The following is a 23,229-nucleotide window of genomic DNA, read 5'->3' as shown; positions in this document are numbered from 1 at the left end:
TTCTAACACAAAAGAGTTTTTGCTAATATTATTTCTATAATTGCAAGACCCAAGACCTTGGGAGAAGGCTTAGGCCAAAGTATGAGCACAAAATTTCAATTTTCAACAAAATTTATTATCACCAAGTTTCATTTTAATGCACCTGTGCCCTAGTGCAGAGATAACTGATAATGATCACATTCATTCAGAATAACCACTTTGGGTGAATTGGCTGGTGGCTTTGATGGAAAGCCACACAAACATATGTTTTCATAACTCTTTAATACAGAGTTAAATATACTTTCTCGGGCCTTACTATTCAGTTACCTTTTTCTTGATAATTCATTTTGCCAGACAAATCCATGATGTGTCTGATTTTGATAAGAAGGTGATTCATTTCAATAGGATCTGACAGGTAATCACAAAATCTTAGTAAAACTGTTATTTATCCTGTTAGTGAAAATAATCAATAAACTGTAATAAGAACAGAAAAGAGTTTTTTATTTGAGCCAAACTAAGGACTAGCTCAGAAGCCATCTTCCCAGATTACTCTGAGAAGCTGCTCCAGAGAAGCATGGTTTTCAGTATAGTTTTATATCTTGTCAGAACAAAGAACATTAAACAAGTCAGGGTTACATTTCTTCAATGTTTCGAAAAAAAAAGAACAGACCAGCACGTACACAGTGAGTCAGTATGGCCTTGGCACCTGGGAAGGGAGTCTTGTCATCAAAGTAGTACCAGCATTAGCGTCCCAGGAAGAGGGACATTTAATCTTTATTTTTAACATGGACATTCTTTACTTCTGGTCAATGTGCCCTTTTCTTAAATAATTAAAGCCAATGTACAATGTATGCATGAGAGGCCACGAACAGGCTATTTTAGTTAGCATAAAATTCAAGTTAACTCATGTATAAGCCAGAATGACTTCCCTATATCTCAATATGTGAAAATTTCTTTCATCAGTCCCCAACAGGTCAGTGACCCCCTCAATGGGTCCCTTGCCCAGTGTTGCAAATGCCAATCAAACGAAACCGGGTTCGAGATCAGAAACTCGAGTCATGGATCAAGGAGTGGAGAAGGGACAGCTTGTGCTCTAAAAGCACCATCTCCCTGAAGGGTGGGGAATAAGGGAATTTTAAGGATTAGGAGGCGGTGGTCATCAGGGCTCTAGGAAAGGGGCAGAGATTTACAGAGGCAGCCAGAGCAGCTGGGGCATGCATAGTCTTCCATGCTTCCTAGCACAGGGCATGAATTGTGCCTAGCAGAGTACAAATGCCCCCTTTGGGCAGAGATCTTAACATGGTAATGAAGCAAAGGTAACTTTCTGACACCTCCAGGCCTCATCTGCGCAGGCAGAGCACTCCTGTGGTCAAGTCACAGTCATTTCAGGGCATTTGACCACTGACTATCTCTTAAGACACAGCTGCAAAACATTTCTACCAAATACTGGGCGCTTTTGAAACAAGCACAGGTAAATGGAGATAAGGATCCTTTAGCTCTCAGGGGCTGGTATGGGTGACAAAATGGTAAGTTGTTTAGGATTGTGAGCTGCCCTATCTTCAGTAATTTTGTTTTTGGTCTGTTTTACTTCTCATGAAATAATGTGAATTTAGATTTCCAAACAATTCTTAATTCCTTCCTTTGACTCTCCTGATGTGCTTAGCGCACAGTAGATCTGGTAACAATTGCTATGATGTTTTACTAGTAAATTTTACAATGGCAGTTGCTTTTATAATTTGCTATTAATGATCATTGTTTCATTGTTCCTCTAAATTTACTAGTTCAACATTTTATAATTACAGTTTGGTCCTTGTGATTTATTATTTTTCCTCTGATGCTTCAAACTAAGCAAACCTGTTTTGTTATTTTACTTTGATAATACACTTAGATTGAATATGGTATACTTAAATATGAATTAGGTTGACAAAATTTTAAAAAAGATTTCCTAAACTGTGTTGTCCTCTTAAGCTTTTTGATTTGTTTATTATGTTTGTCACTACAGGTTGATGAATATAAAAAACTCTGTGAACTTAAGAGAAAGGAGACTTACAAAAAGAAGAAAGAATTGGATAGATTAAGGCTTAAAATGACAAAAATGAGAGAAACCCTTGCTACCAGCACAGTGGTAAGAAAGAATAAACTATGTTTCTTCAAGCCCGACCCCAAGAACCTCAATATACACTGCCTTGAATACAACTAATAGCAGGTGGTTTAAAAAAGGAGCTGATTTTAATTAATCTTCACGCCATTCAGGGGAGAATGTTTTTGGCATGTTAATATTTTCTGACATTTAAAGTGTTTTAGGGCAATTGTGTTTTCTTCTTTAGGAATATGATGGAAAGAAGGAAGTTTGGAATGCTTAGGTACACACTGCATTTGATGGGCCAAAATACTGTAAAAATGTTTTTAAAAATATACATACAGAACCGACCAAATGGATATAGAATCATATGTAATGTTTGTGTGAGATTGCTTTATTTTACATAACAACGTGAATAAACATGGGCAGATTCCTTAATTCTGAATGTGTGATAATAAAACAGAATTTAGGCTCTCCATTTATATTGAGTACATTAATATGGAAAGGAGACTATTTGTCTCTTCGAGTTAGAAAATACTTCAGAGCTCTGCACTTCTATTTTTAAAAATTAATAACATCGATTGAAAGCCAGTATTGTGATAAATATTTTGTGAGGATTATCCTCATTTTAAAGATAAGAAAACTGAAGCTTATGCAGTGACTATAATTGAAGAGGTTAATGTTAATACTACTTCTATGTTAATTAAAACAGAAACACCTGTTAATCTATCACAGTTGAATTAATGAGTCTTCAGTGTATTTCTTCTATTTGTATTGAGAATTACATGTAAAACTATATGGGGCAACAGTAATACTAAAACATCACATTTCTTATCAGAGTCTTCAGTTAATTCCATTATATCAATACTATTTATAGTGTGATTTTGACCATTATAGTTACAATATATCTATTATGACATCCAACTACAAAACATTAGTAAAATCAAAAACTTCCCCCAAATATGTGCGTTTAAAAGGATGATTATCTGTTTTTTCATATATCAACATAGTAAGGAAGCATGAGTCAGGCTAGGCTCAAAGGAGAACACAGGGATTGTATAAAACAGATCTTATCTGCACGCCTAAGCTCATATCCCCAGTTGGGGCCTCATAAATTATGTCAAGTGCACCACCTAGTTTGGAAAAATGAAGTATATGTTCCTTAACCTGTTCTTCAAAGATCTCTAAAGACAAATAAGTCAAGGCTTGAGGTGGCAGGGGTAAACTCAGCTCCAGTGTCATTCTCTACCTACCCCCAATCTAGAGCCCCACCCCACCTTACCAGTGGAGAATTGTGTTTAAAGCACAAATTTCAGTATCACAGAGACCTGGGTTCGAATCTTGACTTTACCAACCTGAAGTTTCCTCACCTATAATATGGGGGTAATAACATTGCCTATTTCAAAGGGCTTTTGTGGAGATGGAATGAGGTCATTCCTATAAGGCTTTTAGCTGAGTGTTTTGTATTTGGTAAAGTTTGTTGTTGTTGTTATTGCCTGAGATTAGAAAACAACATTTTGGCTATGGACTTGAGACTACAGGGAATTTCAGGTTCATCTTCATGTGGTGCTTTTAGTTTAGAAAACTCTGCAGCCAGGTCAAGCTGGTGTGATGCTGGCAGAAAAGAATAATGATGTGTGATTCTCAAGGTGCCCTACATGTCTAGGGCGGGGAGGACCGAGGGCTAGAGGTTATGGATGTCAGGCAGGATGGGCCTTCAGTGTATAGTCACTAATCCTGATTATTGGTCAGAGTTCTTTGGACATTCTGCTAGTTTTTGATGGCATATCTAGGATTTCAGACTCCTGTTAACTCTGGAACTACTTATAGCCCACAAATTCAGTCATATGAGTGCTTTAGAGGAAAAAAAATAGTTTGGAGGGCTTTCACCCACCTGTCTCACCTGGCATGACTGAAAGCACCTCTATACCCCCGACAGGTGTTTTTCTGACCCCACGCTGATGTGCAGGGTTAGGTGGCTCTAAATAATCTGTCCATGGTAGCTCTGTGCTAGAGAGCAAGGGAATTTGTTTGATCAGCTTTTCTGTCAGCTCCACTTTCCCTCACAAGCTGAAATGCAGACCCAAGCTCTGATAAGTTTGCTTTCCCTTTTCTTTATTCCAAAACTGTGTTGTAAAAATATGTTCACTATGAATTTTCTCCATCCATATTTCCTTTTTAATCATGCTAACATTTTTTCATAGTACCCAATTTTTCCATTTCCAAATTACTGATTAAATATTAAGAAAAAAATCTTTGCAACGTGGACATAGCTATCAACTAAGGCGAAAGACCCAATTTGTTTTGACTTTTCTTTTTATAATACTCATTCTAGTATCCTGGAATAACATTTTGAAAACAATTATGAAAATGTATATTTAATTTTTTTAAATGGTAGTCAAGGTGAATTCATGTCTTGGAAGCTGTTTTTATAGTTTTCACATTTCTATTGCTATAATTGGTTTCTCTCCCTCCCAAATTTTGTTTTCTGATGATTTCAAGATTATTTCTGTCTCAGTTTGTTTTATAAAGAAACAAGCAGTATAATGATTGCTTTTTATTTTAACTAAAGGACACCCCCAGTGTAAAAGTTGAATGGATGATACATGAATATTTAGTGAATTGGACTTCTGTCATGAATCATTTGATGATGATTGAATGCCCCAATTTTTTGAATTTTCAACAGGTTCTTAGTGATCACAATTTAGAGACATCACGACTACAAGAATCAGTAAGACATTGGGAACAACAGGTTCAAGACATGAAGAAATCCTGTAAGATCCTGGAGGATAAAATGTAAGTATAATACTTTATCTTTACAGAAGCATTTCTAGATGTTATGTTCCTTTCATTAAAAATATTTTTTTATTTAATATTAGATGAAAATTATTCTCTTATTTTACTAAAATTTGTGTGATTGTCAGCTTTATAGAATCACCTCTTCATTTTGAAATTAACCAGTCTTTCAGATGATCAAGAGAAAAAATTGAGGGTGATGTGGTTAGTTTAGGAAAAGGGAGGGAATTTGGGGTGTGTACTATCCTTATTTCAGTTCCTTACTCCCTGCAAATACGCTCCTGGAGGAAGGCACTGCCATAGGGCTACAACTCACCTAACCATGCTGCTACAGTTGTTGTTCTTAGTCAAGGGGGACTTGCAGAACTTATTGAGAAAATACAGGGAAGCCTCAAGGCAAAAACTTTTACCATGGAACTGAAACCAGAAACATAAGGAAATATTCCATCTGTCTCAAGGCCTAGTGTTTGCTTCCTTCTGCGATTCTCTCTTTTATCTACATGCTGTGTTCTCTTCCTGGTGAGTCCGTGGCTAAGCATGGCCATTCCAAACCCTCTGAGTTTACCTGTCACAGATCCATCTATCTTTAGAGATTGACCAACAGATTCTCTCCCAGGAGAATTCCCAGATTTCCAATCAAAAGCTGTTTGGCTCAGCTCTGGATAGGAAGGTGGGGTCTTTTAATATAAACATGGCTTATGGGCTTATCCCCAGGGTTTACTGACAGTTTAAAAGACAAATTGTGGTCTGAGCAGATTTCCCAAAAGACAAGTAATTTCACATGTGGGATCCTGTTACAGTATGGCTCATTTCTACATAGATTTGAATGTATTGGGATTAAAATTATATCTTCTAAAATAACAACTGCACAGCACAATTCTACTCTATCATCAACAGTCCATAAAATATGCAATAATCCTTATACTCAGTACCAGATTTAAAATTGGAAAGCTCAAGTAATACAACAATTAAAAATCAGAATAAAAAATCTTTTTCTTTGAAAGTGATTCTATAATTTTAGTTGATATCTATCTCTTAAAAACTAAGCAAAGAAGGCTTCCCTGGTGGCGCAGTGGTTGAGAGTCCGCCTGCCGATGCAGGGGACATGGGTTCGTCCGTGAGCCATGGCAGCTGAGCCTGCACGTCCAGAGCCTGTGCTCCGCAACAGGAGAGGCCACAACAGTGAGAGGCCCGCGTAACGCAAAAAAAAAAAAAAAAAAAAAAAAACTAAGCAAAGAATCATAGTGGAAAATATAGATTAGCTCTTAACTTATTTCTAGGACTTCTGATTAAAAGCCTTGAAACACTGATAAAGTTTTATTTATAAGCAGTCTTCATGTTAGCTAACTGGTTTTAAATGTATGTTCAAGATAAAAATGGGGATTCATTGATCTTTCATTTTGAATGGCTCATCTTTTTTTTTTTTCAGTCCCAGCTTTTCAAGGGTTTTCATGTGGAACCTCACTGAGGAAAAGTGCTTTTGATTAATTTGGTGATTGAGGATATAAGTCCCCCCCTTTTTATTAATAAAACTTTACTTTTTCCTCTTTATAACTTGGCAAATTAAAAGAAAATTCTCTGTATTTTTATTTTCTCAGCTCCTTTTCTCTATCTTTGGAGGTAGGGAGAGGCAGCTCAGTTCTTGTTTGGTGGATTTGAAGAATCAAACAGTGTTGTTTTATAATATTCTATAAGATTCTTTAAGAATAAATTATACAAGAAACTAAAATAATTTATATAACTCATCTTCCTATTAATCTATTAGTCTTAACTTCCCCCATCCCACTGACCATGAAATCGTTAACTTGCAAGTTCATTATCTATTTTGAGGTCAAAATATTGAGGGAAAACAAAAATTACTCAACTCCAAGTTTAAATTCTATATTTGGACAGTTAAGGGTACCTCAAATTCTTCACAGATCCACGGGAGGCATTGCTAGTTTAATCCTTCTTCTTTGCTCTTATTGATATCCAGCATGATGTATTTGCATAATAAAGGCAAATCAGTGCCTATCTTTCTAAATTGCTATGACTTTTTTTGTCATTCAGCTGGTTATCAACACATGGGAAGTGGGGAATTGGAAGCTAAATATTGTATATAAATGACATCCAATTTGTGACCCAAAGTATATACTTGTCATTGTAGTGCAAGAGGCCGTAAAAATTATAGATGCTTTTTTAAAAGGGCTGACATGGTTTCAAAATTGTCAAGGTTACCAATGACTTTCATCCTGCCAAATTTTAGTGATCTGATCTATTCCTCAAAGTTTTAAAATTCTTTATAGAATTTGACACAGATGCTTACTTTCATCTTCTTGATATACTTTCTTCACTTGGCTTCCCAAACATCACATTCTCTTTTTTCATTTGCTACACTGCTTCTTCTCAGGACCCTTTACTTGTTCCAGTTCTTCTTTCTGTCTCTAACTTTTGGAGTTCTCAGCCCTTCACTGTTCTCTATTCTCTACTCGTACTCTCCATATGTAATTTCATTCAGTCTCATACTTTCTGTACCCCAATGACTTCCATATTTTTATATCCAGCCCTGACCTCTAACTGCATATAGTCTACAGCTTATTTGACCTTTCCACTTGGAGGATATCTCAAATATACATGTCCTAAACAGAATTCTTAATTTCCCATCTCCTTGAAATAGCTCTTTCTTTAGTCTTCCATATCACTATTTACCTAGTTACTCCAGCCAAAAAACTAGGAGTCATCCACCATTCCTGTTTTCCTTACTACCTAACCCTAACCCAGCTAACCAACTAACCTAACCCTAACCCAACTCTAACTCCAGCCAAATCCAAAGCATGTCCTGTTGCCTTCATCTTTAAAATATATCCTGAGTCCAACTATTTCTCACCAGCTCCACCACTACAACCTTAATCTGAGCCACCATTATCTCTTCTGGACCACTGCCATAGACTTCTACATAGTCTATCTTCCTATACTATTGTCTTTCTCCACTAAGTAGCCAGAGTCATTTTTACAAGATGTGAATCAGTTCATGTCACTCCTTTCCTTAAAAAATCCTCCCCTGGGCTTCCCTGGTGGCGCAGTGGTTGGGAGTCCGCCTGCCGATGCAGGGGACGCCGGTTCGTGCCCCGGTCCGGGAAGATCCCACATGCCGCGGAGCGGCTGGGCCCGTGAGCCACGGCTGCTGAGCCTGCGCGTCCGGAGCCTGTGCCCCGCAACGGGAGAGGCCACAGCGGTGAGAGGCTCGCATACCACAAAAAAAAAAAAAAAAAAAAAAAAAAATCCTCCCCTAGTTCCCTTCAAAATAAAATCTGAACTTCTACCTTGTCATCAAGACCCTGCATGATCTGGACTGTGTCTAACTCTCCAGCCTTCTCACACTCCTGTCTTCATCAAATATTCAATACACCAAGCTTGTTCCTATCTCAGGATATTATCACCTGCTGTTCCTTCTATATGAAAAGCTGTTCCTTAAGATCTTCACATATCTGGCTCCTTCTCATCCTTCGGGTCTTTCACAAGTTATCCCAAGAAGTGTTCCCTAATCACCTGTCTACAGTACCATCCTCACTCTCAGGATTTCTCTATCCTTTTCCCTACTTTGTGATCTTTGGAGCATTTAACGCTATCTGAAATATATGTATATTTTTTATAACTTTCTTATATTCTGTCTACTCCACTAGAGTGTAATTTCCATGAGGGTAGAGACTTTGTGCTGTATCTCCCAGAGTGTAGGTGTTCAAAAATTGCTTCTTAAATTAATATATAAATAAATGAAGTATTAATACATCAATTCAAAGGAGTAAAAATTTTGTTTATTTTAATGAATTGTAAATAAATATATTGCATAGGGAGATGGGGACTGGAAGTTTCTGATGTCATAAGTAAATGTGGCTTTGCTGGAAAACATGTCCTAATAGGAACTTATTTGGCTTCCTTTGTTCATAGGCTTTTCTTTAGGAATAACAAGGAAAAACTGGATGATGCATCTAATTTTGAAAAAAATGAATTACTGCTGAAGATAAAACAGGTAGGAAGACAGAAATGATGGCTTTAAGATTATAATTAATTTTTAGTTAACATTTTAAGTATATGTGAAAAATGTGAAATTTTCCAAAAGTAGCATTCTTATTAACTAATAATAATCATGATCATTCACAGTAATTGTTTAAAGATTTGGTCAGAAAAATGGAAGAGAATAGTGAAAATCACCTAAGCTGAGCAGAAAAAAGAATTTTTAAAAAATAAGGATAGTTTAAGAGACCTCTGGGACATCAGTGTATTAATATTCACATTATAGGGGTCCCAGAAAGAAGAGAGAGAGGAAGGGGCAGAGAACATAATTCAAGAAATAGTAGCTGAAAACTTCTCTAACCTGAGAAAGAAAACAGATATCTAAGTCCAAGAAGCATAGAGATTCCCAAACAAGATGAACCCAAAGAGGACCACATCAAGACACATTGTAATTAAAATGGCAAAAATTAAAGATAAAGAATCTTAAAAGCAGCAAAGGAAAGGTGACTGGCTGTGTACAAGGGAACTCCAACAAAGCTATCAGCTGACTTTTTAGCAGAAACTTTTTAGGTCAGAAAAAAGTGGCATGATATATGTAAAGTGATGAAAAGAAAAAAACCTACAACCAATACTCTACCTGGCAAGGCTATCATTCAGATTTCAATGAGAGATAAAGAGTTTTACAGACAAGCAAAAGCTAAAAGAGTTCAGTAGCACTAAACCTACTTTACAGGAAACATAAAAGGGACTCCTCTAAATGGAAAAGAAAAGACCACAACTAGAAATATGAAAATTATGAAAGGAAAAATCTCATTGGTAAAGGCAAACATAGAGTAAAGGTCAACCACTTATAAAAGCTAGTGGGAATGTCAGAGACAAAAGTAGTAAAATCATCTATATCCACAATAAGTAGTTAAGGGATAAAAAAATAAAAAGATGGACAATATGATGTCAAAAACATTAAATGTGGTGGGGGCGCATAAAAATGCAGGGTTGTTAGAATGTGTTCAAACTTAAGATCATCAACTTAATCACATATATATAAAAGTTGTTATATATATACTTCATGGTAACCACAGACCAAAAATTTATAATAGATGCACACAAATAAGAGAGAAATGAATCCAAACATAACAGTAAAGATAGTAATCAAATCACAAAGGAAGAGAACAAAAGAAGAAAAAATGAACAAAAAAGAACTACCAAAACAACCAGAAAACAGCCAACAAAATGTTAATAAGTACATATCTATTAATAATTGCTTTAAATGTACATGGACTAAATACTCCAATCAAAAGACATAGAGTGGGGGCTTCCCTGGTGGCGCAGTGGTTGAGAGTCCGCCCGCCAATGCAGGGGACACGGGTTCGTGCCCCGGTCCGGGAAGATCCCACATGCTGTGGAGCAGCTAGGCCTGTGAGCCATGGCCGCTGAGCCTGCGCGTCCGGAGCCTGTGCTCTACAATGGGAGAGGCCACAGCAGTGAGAGGCCCGCGTACTGCAAAAAATAAATAAGTAAATAAAAAAGACATAGAGTGGCTGACAGATTAAAAAAAAAAAATCTCTCTATATGCTGTCTATAAGAGAGTAGCTTCAGATCTAAAACACACACAGACTGAAAGTGAGGGCATGAAACAGGTGTTCAGTGCAAATGGAAACAAAAAGAAAGCTGGGGTAGCAATACTTATATCAGACAAATAGACTTTAGAGCAAAGACTGTAACGAGAGACAAAGAAGGATATTATAGACTGATAAATGGATCAATCCAACAAGAAATAACAATTGTAAACATATATGCACCCAACATAGAAGCACCTAAATACATAAAACAAATATTAACAAACATAAAGGGTGAAATTGACAGTAACATAATAATAGTAGGGGATTTTAACACCTCACTTATATCAATGGACAGATCATCCAGACAGAATATCAATAAGGAAACAATGGCTTTAAGTGGCACATTAGACTAATGGAATCAACAGATATATATAGAGAGAGCATTCCCTCCGAAAGCAGCAGAATACACATTCTTTTCAAGTGCACGTGGCACATTCTCTAAGATAGATCATATGCTAGGACACAAAAAAGAGTCTACAAGTTTAAGAAATTGAAATCATATCAAGCATCTTTTCTGACCACAGTGTATAAGACTAGAAATCAACTACAAAACCAAAACCAAAACAAAACCCTGCAAAAAACACAAACATGTGGAAGCTAAACAATATGCTACTAAACAACCAATGGGTCACTGAAGAAATCAGAGAGGAAATTTAAAAATACCTGGAGACAAATGAAAATGGAAACACAATGATTCAAAATCTATGGGACACAGAAAAAACAGTTCTAAGAGGGAAGTTTATAGTGATACAGGCCTACTTCAGAAAGAAGGAAGATCTCAAACAAACAACCTAACGTTACATCTAAAGGAACTAGAAAAATAAGAACAAACAAAACAAAGTAAGAGGAAAAAAATAATAAGGACCAGAGCAGAAATAAATGAAATAGAGACTTAAAAATGAAACAATAGAAAAGATCAATGAAACTAAGAGATGGTTCTTTGAAAAGATAAGCAAAATTGATAAACTTTTAGTTAGACTAATCAAGAAAAAAAGAGAGAGGGCTCAAATCAATAAAATCAGAAGTGAAGTTCCAACCTACACCACAGGAATACAAAGGATCATAAGAGATTACTACAAACAATAATATGTCAATAAAATGGAAAACCTAGAAGAAGTGAATAAATTCCTAGAAATGTACAATTTGCCAAGACTGAATCAGGAAGAAATAGAAAATATGAACAGACCAATTACCAGTAATGAAAATGAATCAGAAAAAAAACCCAAAAACTTTCAATGAAAAAAGTCCAGGATTGGACAGGTTCACAGGTAAATTCTACCAAACATTTAAAGAAGAGTTAATGCCTATCCTTCCTAAACTCTCCCCCCAAAATTTAAGAACCCGTTTTATGAGTCCAGCATCATCCTGATACCAAAACTGGACAAAGATACCACAAAAAAAGAGAATATTACAGGCCAAAATTACTGATGAGCATAGTTGCAAAAATCCTCAACAAATATTAGCACACTGAATTCAATAATACATTAACAGGATCATACACTATGCTCAAGTGAGATTTATCCCAGGGATGCAAGGATAGTTCAGTATCTGCAAATCAATCAATGTGATATACCACTTTATTAAATTGAAAATAAAAATCATATGATTGGGACTTCTCAGGTGGTGCAGTGGTTAAGAATCCGCCTGCCAATGCAGGGACATGGGTTCGAGGCCTGGTCTGGGAAAATCCCACATGCCACGGAGCAACTAAGCCCATGTGCCACAACTACTGAGCCTGCACTCTAGGGCCCGCGAGCCACAACTACTGAGCCCATGTGCCACAACTACTGAAGCCTGAGCACCTAGAGCCTGTGCTCCACAACAAGAGAAGTCAATGCAATGAGAAGCCTGTGCACTGCAATGAAGAGTAGCCCCCGCTCGCTGCAAATAGAGAAAGCCCACACACAGCAACAAAGACCCAATGCAGCCAAAAATAAATAAATAAACAATAAATAAATAAAAATTTTAAAAAATCATATGATTATTTCGATAGATCAGAAAAAGCTTTTGACAAAATTCAGCACCCATTTATGAAAAAAAACTCAATAAAGTGGGTGTAGAGGGAACATACCTCAACATAATAAAGGCCATATACAACAAGGTCATAGCTAAAATCATACTCAAAGGTCAAAAGTTGAAAGTATTTCTTCTACAATCAAGAACAGGATAAGGCTGCCCACTGTCACCCCTTTTATTCAACATAGTATTAGAAATCCTAGTCACAGTCTTTTTCAGACAAGAAAAAGAATCCAAGTGGAAAAGGAAGAAGTAAAACTGTTACTGTTTACAGATGACATGATACTATACATAGAAAATCCCAAAGCCACCACCAAAAAAAAAAAAACACTAGAGCTCATCAGTGAATTCAGTAAAGTTGCAGGATACAAAATTAATGTACAGAAATCTGTTGCATTTCTATACACTAATGACAAACTATCAGAAAGAGAAATTAAAGAAACAATTCCATTTATAATTGATTCAAAGGAATAAAATATCTAAGAATAAATCTAACTAAGGAGGTAAAAGACCTGTACTCGGAAAACTATAAGACATTAATGAAAATTTGAATATGACACAAATAGAAAGATATATATTTTACCATTGGGAGAATTAAAATTGTTAAAATAACCATACTCCCCAAGACAATCTACAGATTCAATCCAATCCCTATTAAAATTCCAGTGATATTTTTCACAAAATTGGAATAAATCTAAAATTTTTATGGAAACACGAAAGACCCTGAATAGCCAAAACAATCTTGAGGAAGAAGAACAAAGCTGGAGGTATTACACTTTCTGATTTCAAACTATACTACAAATCTACAGTAATCAAAATGGTATGGTACTGGCACAGAAACAGACACATAGATCATGGAACAGAATAGATAGCACAGAACTAAACCTGCATATATAGTTTATTAATCTATGACAAAGAAGGCAAGAATATACAATGGGGAAAAGATAGCCTTTCTAATAAATAATGTTGGGAAAACTGGATAGCTACATGCAAAAGAATCAAATTGGACTACTTCCTCACATCATATACAAAAATCAACTCAAAATGGGTTAAAGACTTAGATGTAAAACCTGAAATCATAAAACTCCTAGAAGAAAACATAGGCAGTACACTCTGACAACAGTCTTAGTGATTTTTATTGGGTATGTCTCCTCAGGCAGTAGAAACAAAAGCAAAAATAAACAAATGGGACTACATCAAACTAAAAGGCTTTTGCACAGCAAAGAAAACTATTAATAAAACAAAAAGACAGCGTACTGAATGGGAGAAGATATTGGCAAACAATATATCTGACATGGGGTTAATATTCAAAATATGCAAAGAACTCATACAACTCAACATCTAAAAAACAACCTGATTAAACAATGGGCAGAGGATCTGAATACACATATTTCCAAAGACATACAGATGGCAAACAAGCACAAGAAAAGATGCTCAACATCACCAATCATCAAGGAAATGCAAATCAAAACCACAATGAGATATCACCTCACACCTGTCAGAATGGCTATCGTCGAAAAGACCACAAATAAGTGTTGGATTAAAAACTGAACTCTTCCTGACATCCAATCTTAATTCTCATGAGTTATAGGAAACAAGTTCAACAATGACACAAAATTCTATTCTAACTTTAACTTTTTTTTTTTTTTTTTTTTTTTTTTTTTGTGGTATGCGGGCCTTCCTCTGTTGTGGCCTCTCCCATTGTGGAGCATAGGCTCCGGACGCGCAGGCTCAGCGGCCATGGCTCACGGGCCCAGCCGCTCCGCGGCATGTGGGATCCTCTCGGACCGGGGCACGAACCCGTGACCCCTGCATCGGCAGGCGGACGTGCAACCACTGCGCCACCAGGGAAGCCCCTAACTTTAACTTTTATGATGAAATATTACACATATACAGAACAGAATATTTACTGTAAGTGTACAGTCTTCATGTGCATATCTGTCTTTTGATAAATGTAGTTTATTAATTTTAATGAAGTATAGTTTATCAATCTTTTCCTTTTTGGCTTATGCTTTTTGTGTCCTGTGTCTTGAGGATATTCTCCTACATAATCTTGTAGAAGCTTTAGTGTTTGCTTTGTCACGTTAAGGACTGCAAGCTGTCTGGAATGTGTGTGTGTGTGTGTGTGTGTGTGTGTGTGTGTTCTATGAAATGGTAGTCCAGATTCATACTTTCACATAAGATTGTCCAATTAACTAGCACTATTAAATGAAAAGTCAGTACTTTCCTCCACTGTATTTCAGTGGCACTTTTGTCATAAATCAACTGTGGCTCATAAATATATCATAAATATGTGTGTGAATCTGTAGCATCTATTTTATTCATTTGAACTTAATCTCTTCTCACATTAAAACCATACACTCTTAATTAGTAGCTTTAAAATAAGCCTTTATACTTAGTAGTAAAAATCCTTCAACTTTGTTCTTCTACAAGATTGCTTCCATTATTCTTGGCCCTTTGAATTTCAGTCTGTTAAGTCCTGCCCAAAAGCCTGTTTGGATTTTGATTGGGGTTGAATTAAATCTATAGATCAATTTGGGGAGGATTTTATGTTTTAACAATATTGAAGTTTCCAATCCATGAACACAGCATGTCTTTCATTTATCTTAGGTCTTTTTTGTTCCCTTTGACCTAGTTATTCAATTTCACTATGATATGTCCAAGTTTTTCTTTTTATTTATCCTGCTTGGGATTTATTGGGCATCTTAAATCTGTGAGTTGCTGTATTTTGTAAGTTCTGCAAAATTCTTAGCCATTATCTGTTCACATATTTCTTTTGTCCCATGCTTTTTCCTCTTTTTCTGAGACTCCAATTATATGAACACAATTATGTGTACTAATAAAATATCCTGTCTGTATCTTACTCGCTCTTCTCTATTTTCTACTTTTTGTCTACCCCTGCTGCATTCTGGGCAGAATGGTCTTATTTCAATTCTTAATTTTGGTTATTGTATTTTTCAACTGGTAATTTTCAAATCTGCTTTGTTGCTCTTTATTGTTTCCAATTCCTTGCCATATTTTTCAAGCATGTCTAGTATTCTTTGATCATAATAAATACAGTATTTTTATATTTCAGTGTCTATTTCCAATACCTGGTATTTTTGTAAGACTGGTTCTGTCATCTATTGTTTCTGCCAATTTTTGTTCATGCTGTCTTGTTTCCTTCTGTTGGAAAACTGTACACTGGACATTGTACTTCAAAAAAGGTGTTTGTAGAAACAATTTGAGGTCTAGGATGACAGTGCATTTCTCAGGAACAGATTTCATTCACTTCTGTCAGATATCTGGGATGTTAACAATCCCAAACCTCCTTAATCCACCTTTAGGTTCCCTGGTGATCTAAGTCAGGCTGGACCATGGCTTGTTAGCTTCTAATTCACTCTTCTTCAGAGGGTGAAGCTCTTTGGAATCCCAGACTAATGTGGCAGGAGGTTTATCAGGCATAACACCTGGATGAGCTCTAAGTGTTGACTTTTTTCCCCCTTGTCATGTAAGAGAACCAAATCTCAGATTCCAAGTGGCTTCTTCTATATCAGTAAATGTCCTCAGAGTAAAAGGAGTTTTCAGTGCTAGGTTTACCAGTCTGGATTCTTGCTTTCTTGTAGAATTAGGCTTACTAATTCCTCATTATCTTGTTAGTTCTGCAACACTTTTTAAAAAAATAAATTTATTTATTTTATTTATTTAGTTTTGGCTGCGTTGGGTCTTTGTTGCTACGCGCGGGCTTCTCTAGTTGTGGCGAGCGGGGGCTACTCTTCGTTGTGGTGCGCAGGCTTCTCATTGTAGTGGCTTCTCTTGTTGCGGAGCATGGGCTCTAGGAGCACGGGCTTCCGTAGGTGTGGCAGGTGGGTTCAGCAGTTGTGGCTCGCAGGCTCTAGAGTGCAGGCTCAGTAGTTGTGGCGCAAGGGCTTGGTTGCTCTGCGGCGTGTGGGATCTTCCCAGACCAGGGCTCAAACCCATGTCCCCTGCATTGGCAGGCAGATTCTTGACCACTGCGCCACCAGGGAAGCCCCTCTGCAATACTTTTAAGAACTATTTTCATCCATCTATTTTAGTGATCCTTAGCCCACATTCCTACCTAACCTAACTTTCTTACCTCATTTGAAGCAATTCAGTAGAGACATCCAAGCACAAAGTTCTTACCTCATTCAGAACACTAATGGGTACTATCTTTTGTCCTTGAATAGAAATATTTAACAAAAGTTAAGCATGATATCCAGTCAAAGAGGTTTTGAACAAGAGTTCCTATGGATGTTACATTTTCTTTTCCCTGGTGTAGTTTATCTACTGGGAAAAGGACATAAAGATCTTGTTGAATGATCCCAGTTTATTAATCCCAATTCTTATTTCAATATCAATTATTACTTTATGGTTTACTACTTTACTATGGTTTATTACTTTGCTTTATGGCATCAGTGTTTACTACCTTTCTACACATTTGTCATAACTTATAGAAGAGGCGCCAAAATGTACAATTACATATTTGATATAAAATTAGATCACTCAACATTTAAGGCATAGTCATTGTATGTTAAGTAATATACCCAGTGCTCTAGAGAGTTGCCCACCAAAAGAGCTGTGAAACAAATCCTCTACTTCAATTCCTTTTTTTTCTAGATGGCTGAAAAGCTACACAAATGTCATTTCGAGAACAAAGATCTACGAGAGAAACTGAATACTGTTACGAGACAATATAAGATTGTCTTAAATGAGGAGGATAAAGTTTTTATGCAGAAACAGAAAATTTATTCTGAGTATGTTTTCTATCCATAATCCATACATGACTCAACATGCTTTAGTTATGGGTTGCTTCTCCACTTAAGCTTATCCTAGTTTAAAATCTATTGATAACAATGAAATGTTCTTTACCCAATTGTAAATACACTCCTAATGCGCCTCTATATATACTGAATAATGCTTTCCTCATATGGGTCAGATCAAATCCATAAACGCCAAATCTATTATTTTTATTTCTAAATCAGATTCTTGAAAGAATAATCATGCTTTTACCCCATGAGACTGCCTAGAGAAACTATGAGATCTACCTTCATCAGAAACTGGCTTTGCACCTACATTTCCTTTCTCAGAAAAAGGTTTTGTCACTGACACAATCCCCTAACCCAGAGACTGGGAAATTATTCAAGGAAACCCCTATCTTTTACTAGGACTCCATTCAAGCACCAAGGCTTGTCAATTCCACCTCTCAAATATTTCTCAAATATATCCTATCCTCCTCTCCAACTCCACTCTTTTCACCCCTTTTAGCTTCTTTGCTTTGGCGTGCCTCTCATAAGTTCTTCCCACTTTCTGTTTTATCACCCCTAACTTATCAACCTCCCTCTCACCACAATGATCCTTCTGGAACATCCCTCTGAGGTCATTCCTTTTTATCAGTCACTGCAGTGTTGTCAACTGGGTACAAATCCCTTTGTCCCACTGAACTATGAACAGATCAGAGCAGTTTCTCTGTCTTACTCAGCACTGTATCTTCAGGATCTTGTCCCTTGCTTAGCAGGTAGTGGGCTTTCACCAGTGTTTTCCTAATGAGTATTACAGAATAACATCTTGCAAGTATGAGTTATGTAAGTAGTAATACATTACTACACTCAAAGTTAAATCACATGGAAGTGTAATTATGGTGTCCAGGCCCACTTATGTGAAGCTGAATTTATGGTCACTGTTGTAGCATTTAGGATGCAGAGAGTTATTGCAATCATTTTGTCTCATCCAGTTGAATAGCCTACTAATAGAATTCTTCAGGCAAAAACTTTCCTAAGATCCATACTAAGTTATCAGTTTGAATCACAAAATGTGCTGATGACAAATAATTGTAACAATAAAACATTTGCTACTGTTGTTGGTTTTTGTCTTCTTCAGCTTGGGCTACCATAACAAATTACCATAGACTGGGAGGCTTAAACAACAGAAATTGATTTCCCTTAGTTCTGGAGGCTGGACATCTGAGATCAGGGTGCCAGCATGGTCAGGTTCTGGTGAGAGCTCTCTTCCTGACTTGCAGATGGCCAGCCACCTTCTTGCTGTGTCCTCACAGAGGAGAGAGAGAGAGAGAGAGAGAGAGCTGTCTGGTGTCTCTGCTTATGAGGGCACTAATCTCACCATGATGACTCCATCCTCATGACCTCATATAAATCTAATCACCTCCCAAAGTCCCCATCTTCAAATACTATCTCACTGGGGCCTAGGGCTTCAACATATGAATTTGTGGGGGGACACAATTCAGTCCATAGCAGTTTTGAAGAAGATGAGACACTTAGATAAAGTACTTCCTGTTACAGGCACATTCCTATCAATGTCTAGAAATTTGAACAAAATCGTAAACTTCCCATTATTGTCTCTGTAAGTTAGAGACGAAAAATAACCACTCTTTACAAAATGCCTCATGGATGCCGCCCATTGGCTTTGGCACTTTACATCTCGGTTAATCCTTAAAACCAGTGAGATAGGTATTGTGATCCCCACTTTATGGATAGGGAAACTGAGGCTCATCCACAGGTGAAGTCTCTTTTCAAGGTCACACTACTAGGAAGAGGTAGACCACTATCCAAAGTCAGTCTGATTGATTCCTTCACCTTTTACAAAATAACAGAACCGATAAATTCATTAAAAGAGACACACCCACTCAGCAGGATAAAGTACTATAGAATTGTGCTTATGGTTTTATGGTTACTATTACAGTTAATGTTCCTTTCATGGCTTAGAGATTTTCATAAATTTATATTTAGCCACCACTAGCAAAAAGACTTTGTTTCTATTTTTACTAATTTATTTGATAAACAGTTCATGAACTGAACTTTCCAAACTACTTTTTAAATTCTTGTTTGTGGTTGCATATTTTCTTATGCTGAGGAGTTAAAAATGATTATTTCAACCTTAAATATATGATTACTCTGGTTTTTTAATGGTAGAAATCAGAAACAACTGGCATTTATAGCTCAGAAAGAAAACTTCCTATCAGAAAGAAAAGTAGACATCCAAAATATGGAAGAAGGACTTATCACACTCAATGACCTTCATCGGTATGTTTGTTGCCTTTGAAAATTTTAATCTTCATTCCTCTACATTTATTTTTTAATAAATGGTAACAACAAATCTATGCCAATTTCTAATATACTATAGAAAAATAGGTTCATAATTGACTCTCTCTTTTTTACAGTCCAGAAAAGTCATTATCATCGAATCTTTCACTGAAAGAATAGACAGGCACTGAGTTGTACATAAGCTGCATTTAATACCTCTGTTACAGCCTTCACATTTCCCTCCATCCCAGATTCACAAGCACATTGTCCATCCTTAATTACCACTTATCCCTAATTCAAGAATCTTTATTGGCTTTCTAAATTATACATAGCAGCAAATCAGAACTCAGTCTAGACTCCAGAGTTCCTCACCAATTTGTTAACCTTAACCCTTCCTGTGTCACAGTGTTATTTCCCTTCATGTCCTCTGTATGCAGCAAGTTTGCCTTAGTCACAAGAGTCCTGACTTGCTGCTCCTTTCCTCTGTTTCTTTGCATATGATGATGTCCTTTCCTTGGTGAGATTGCACCTCCATTCTGTCAATCCATGTTCCTCCCTCTATTAAACATTATCCTCTAATAACCTTTCCTCAACTGCCTCGCCAAAATCCGTTCTTCCCTATCCTTGGCTTCAATACTCACAAAATCAGTTTGACTTGCAAAAATTGTAATTGTCTTTCCATTAGTCTGCCACTAAAATCTTTAGTTGTTTCACAAGGTTTGTTTTGTCTCCCAATTAGATGGTAGCCTTATTGTGCATGTGAATTATACATAAAGTCTACTATACATTTTAACAGCTCCCACAAATGCGAAATCCAATATATTTTTCTTGTTTTTAGAGCAACAAAAGAAGTATATCAGAAACAAATAAAAGTCCTGAACGATAACCTGGAAAGAAAAACTCAGAGATGGTAAAAAAAAAAAAAAACAACTCATTTATATTATAAGCAGTATATGTTATCTTTTTAAAATTTAATTTTCTTTATTTTTTATAAGCAGGTTCTTATTAGTTATCTATTTTATACATATTAGTGTATATATTTCAATCCCAATCTCCAATTCATCCCACCCCCCCACACGCCCCCTCAGCTTTCCCCCCTTGGTGTCCATATGTTTGTTCTTTACATTTGTGTCTCTATTTCTGCCTTGCAAACCAGTTCATCTGTACCATTTTTCTAGATTTCACATATATATGTTAATATTCAATATTTGTTTTTCTCTTTCTGACTTACTTCACTCTGTATGACAGTCTCTAGGTCCATCCACATCTCTACAAACGACCCAGTTTCCTTCCTTTTTATGGTTGAGTAATATTCCCTTGTATATATGTACCACATCTTCTTTATCCATTTGTCTGTCCATTGTATATATGTATCACACCCGTGTCCCCTGCATCGGCAGGCGGACTCTCAACCACTGCGCCACCAGGGAAGCCCGCATGTGTCTTTTTGAATTATGGTTTTCTGTCGGTATATGCCCAGTAGTGGGATTGCTGGGTCATATGATAATTCTATTTTCAGTTTTTTAAGAAACCTGCATACTGTTCTCCATAGTGGCTGTATCAGTTTACATTCCCACCAACAGACCAAGAGGGTTCCCTTTTCTCCACACCCTCTCCAGCATTTGTTGTTTGTAGATTGTCTGATGATGCCCATTCTAACTGGTGTGAGGTGATACCTCATTGTAGTTTTGATTTGCATTTCTCTAATAATTAGTGATGTTGAGCAGCTTTTCATGTGCTTCTTGGCCATCTGTATGTCTTCTTTGGAGAAATGTCTATTTAGGTCTTCTGCCCATTGTTGGATTGGGTTGTTTTTTTTTTTTTAACATTGAGCTGCATGAGCTGTTTATATATTTTGGAGATTAATCCTTTGTCCATTGATTCATTTGCAAATATTTTCTCCCATTCTGAGGGTTGCCTTTTCGTCTTGTTTATGATTTCCTTTCCTGTGCAAAAGCTTTGAAGTTTCATTAGGTCCCATTTGTTTATTTTTGTTTTTATTTCCATAACTCTAGGAGGTGGGTCAAAAAAGATTTTGCTGTGATTTATGTCAAAGAGTGTTCTTCCTATGTTTTCCTCTAAGAGTTTTATAGTGTCCGGTCTTCCATTTAGGTCTTTAAGCCATTTTGAGTTTATTATTGTGTATGGTGTTAGGGAGTGTTATAATTTCATTCTTTTACATGTAGCTGTCCAGTTTTCCCAGCACCACTTATTTAAGAGACTGTCTTTTCTCCATTGTATATCCTTGCCTCCTTTGTCATAGATTAGTTTACCAGGTATTTGGGTTTATCTCTGGGTTTTCTATCTTGTTCCATTGATCTGTATTTCTGTTTTTGTGCCAGTACAATATTGTCTTGATTATTGTAGCTTTGTAGTATAGTCTGAAAACAGGGAGTCTGGTTCCTCCAGCTCCGTTTTTTTCCCTCAACATCGCTTTGGCTATTCAGGGTCTTTTGTGTCACCATACAAATTTTAAGATATTTTGTTCTAGTTCTGTAAAAAAATGCCATTGCTAATTTGATAGGGATTGCATTGAATCTGTAGATTGCTTTGGGTAGTATAGTCATTTTCACAATATTGATTCTTCCAATCCAGGAACACGGTATATCTCTCCATCTGTTTGTGTCATCTTTGATTTCTTTCATAAGTATCTTATAGTTTTCTGAGTACAGGTATTTTACCTCCTTAGGTAGGTTCATTCCTAAGTATTTTATTCTTTTTGTTGCAGTGGTGAATGGTATTGTTTCCCTACTTTCTCTTTCTGATACTTTGTTGTTAGCATATAGGAATGCAAGAGATTTCTGTGCATTAATTCTGTGTCCTGCAACTTTACCAAATTCATTGATTAACTCTAGTAGTTTTTTCGTGGCATCTTCAGGATTCTCTATGTATAGTACCATGTTATCTGCAAACAGTGACAGTTTTACTTCTTTTCCAATTTGTATTCCTTTGATTTCTTTTTCTTCTCTGATTGCTGTGGCTAGGACTTCCAAAACTATGTTGAATAATAGTGACAAGAGTGGACATCCTTGTCTTGTCCCTGAGCTTAGAGGAAATGCTTTCAGTTTTTCACCATTGAGAATGATGTTTGCTGTGGGTTTGTTGTATATGGCCTTTATTATGTTGAGGTAGGTTCCCTCTATGCCCACTTTCTGGGGAGTTCTTATCATAAATGGGTGATGAATTTTGTCAAAAGCTTTTTCTACATCTATTGAGATGATCATATGGTTTTTATTCTTCAATTTGCTAATATGGTGTATCACATTGATTGATTTGCATATATTGAAGAATCCTTGCATCCCTGGGATAATTCCCACTTGATCATGGTGTATGATCCTTTTAATGTGTTGTTGGAATCTGTTTGCTAGTATTTTGTTGAGGATTTTTGCATCTATATTCATCAGTGATATTGGTCTGTAATTTTCTTTTTTTGTAGTATCTTTGTCTTGTTTTGGCATCAGGGTTATGGTGGCCTCATAGAATGAGTTTGGGAGTGTTCCTTCCTCTGCAGTTTTTGGAAGAGTTTGAGAAGGATGGGTGTTAGCTCTTCTCTAAATGCTTTATAGAATTCACCTGTGAAGCCATCTGGTCCTGGCCTTTTGTTTGTTGTAAGATTTTAAATCACAGTTTCAATTTCATTACTTGGTCTGTTCATATTTTCTATTTCTTCCTGGTTCAGTCTTGGAAGGTTATACCTTTCTAAGAATTT

At 36.5% G+C, this 23,229-nt stretch overlaps 1 protein-coding gene across 1 annotated transcript in view; it reads left to right on the top strand.

Moving 5' to 3' along the window:
- Window positions 1-23,229, top strand: part of CCDC175 (coiled-coil domain containing 175) — a 69,923-nt gene that overhangs the window by 15,249 nt on the left and 31,445 nt on the right. The window contains exons 6-11 of the mRNA XM_024115144.3: window positions 1,982-2,104; window positions 4,746-4,855; window positions 8,783-8,864; window positions 17,101-17,237; window positions 19,410-19,520; window positions 20,359-20,430. Coding sequence (XP_023970912.2) covers window positions 1,982-2,104; window positions 4,746-4,855; window positions 8,783-8,864; window positions 17,101-17,237; window positions 19,410-19,520; window positions 20,359-20,430 — 635 coding nt within the window. The remainder of the gene's footprint in view (window positions 1-1,981; window positions 2,105-4,745; window positions 4,856-8,782; window positions 8,865-17,100; window positions 17,238-19,409; window positions 19,521-20,358; window positions 20,431-23,229) is intronic.

The sequence above is a fragment of the Physeter macrocephalus genome, chromosome 11, assembly GCF_002837175.3.
Source record: "Physeter macrocephalus isolate SW-GA chromosome 11, ASM283717v5, whole genome shotgun sequence".
NCBI lineage: Eukaryota > Metazoa > Chordata > Mammalia > Artiodactyla > Physeteridae > Physeter > Physeter macrocephalus.
The sequence above is the reverse complement of the archived record's forward strand: the minus strand, read 5'-3'. Positions and strand labels throughout refer to the sequence as shown.